The sequence below is a fragment of the Cyprinodon variegatus genome, unplaced genomic scaffold (genome assembly GCF_000732505.1).
Source record: "Cyprinodon variegatus isolate N-32 unplaced genomic scaffold, C_variegatus-1.0 Scaffold713, whole genome shotgun sequence".
Lineage (NCBI taxonomy): Eukaryota > Metazoa > Chordata > Actinopteri > Cyprinodontiformes > Cyprinodontidae > Cyprinodon > Cyprinodon variegatus.
In genome coordinates this window covers 68,716-70,072 of record NW_015151166.1, presented here as the reverse complement: position 1 = coordinate 70,072, position 1,357 = coordinate 68,716, and the positions used below count along the sequence as shown (strand labels likewise).

The 1,357-nt window shown below is 39.9% G+C and overlaps 1 protein-coding gene across 2 annotated transcripts in view; it reads right to left on the bottom strand.

Moving 5' to 3' along the window:
• Positions 1 to 245: 245 nt before the first annotated feature.
• The window catches only part of LOC107097656 (protein TsetseEP-like), a 13,431-nt gene continuing 12,319 nt past the window's right edge, over positions 246 to 1,357 (bottom strand). For both annotated transcript variants that reach the window (XM_015394888.1, XM_015394890.1), the window contains one exon: positions 246 to 500. Coding sequence is in view for 1 of the 2 variants with exons in the window: in XM_015394890.1 (XP_015250376.1) it covers positions 497 to 500 (4 nt within the window). In the remaining variant the exon portion in view is untranslated. The remainder of the gene's footprint in view (positions 501 to 1,357) is intronic.

Genomic DNA, 1,357 nt, shown 5'->3' with positions numbered 1-1,357 from the left:
ACTATATTTGGGCAAAAATGGCCGCTCCCAGACTCAGTGGTTGCGACGACAATAATGATTTTTTTACTGATTAACGCTAAATTCATTAAATCACTGCAAACGTATCAGTTTTAGGTATAAATAATGATCCATTGATTATTTCCCGCTGACCGGACTTCCTTTAAATTCCAAATGAAAGAGCAAAGTTTTCCCTAAACATGTTTTAACCTTGGAAATTATCTAAATGACACAAACTGCTTATTTCAACATTTTTATTTCCTGTTTTAAATGAAAATAAACTATTAACAGATGAAATAAAGCTGCAGCAGCAACAGAAACAGCCGATCGTTAGGAAACAGATTAAAATCAGGATAAAAGCGCAGCTCTCCGACATTCTGCTCAAACCTTCAACCCAAAAATACAAACAGAGTCATGGAGGGAAACAAGTCAGCGAATAAACCAGATCTCCGATCCGAACAGGAAGGAAGCTGTTTCTCATCTTCTGAGAAGGTCTGGATCAGCTGGAAGAAGGAAGAGCAGAAGAGTTCATGATGAGAACAATTCACTTTTTTCATCTAATCATCTGTTGAACGTTTAGTCTGAACGTTTCCATTAGCTGCTGTTAAATGCTGAACATTTGAAGGAGAAACATCCTGAGCTGCTGTAGCTCCAAAATATCAGATCCTGTTGTTTTCATCAGCTTGTTTTCCTGTGCAGCTCAGGGTTAATCTGTCTCTCTAACAGCAGCCCAGCAGTTAGCAGCCTGCAGGTTAGAGGAGGATCAGCAGCAGACAGACGGAAAGAGGAGGAGAAACGGATCAGAAAACTAGATCCACTCCCAGAACCAACAAACGGATGTCATTAGGTCCACAACCAGAGATGGAAGCAAAAAGCATTTAATGTACATTTAAAATGGCCACCAGGGGGCAGCAGCTGCAGCTACGGGGAAGAGATTCACCTGTTCGCCATGGCTCACCTCCTCAGAGGAACCACTGACCTCTATTTATTCACTGGATGGCTGATCGCCCATTGGAAGTACAGGGGTGAATGAAGCCACCGGCAGCCATATTGGTACTCCCTAGTTAGACCGGTGCGCTACAGCATCGAATAACGATGATGTTCTCATTTTCAGGGCGGCTTAAGACTTTTAAAATAAAGATAAATTCATCACTTTGACACAGACTGGTTGTTTCATAGCATCAGTTAACTTTAACTTAGAATAAATGAATAGGGCCATTACAATGCATCATTATGAAGTCAATGAAGTCTATAAATCATGTAATATAACATATTATACAATCCATTACAATAGAATTAATGTTTTAATGGAGCATAATTATATAGATGAGCCAAATGTGATAAATGTAACCCCAGTGGC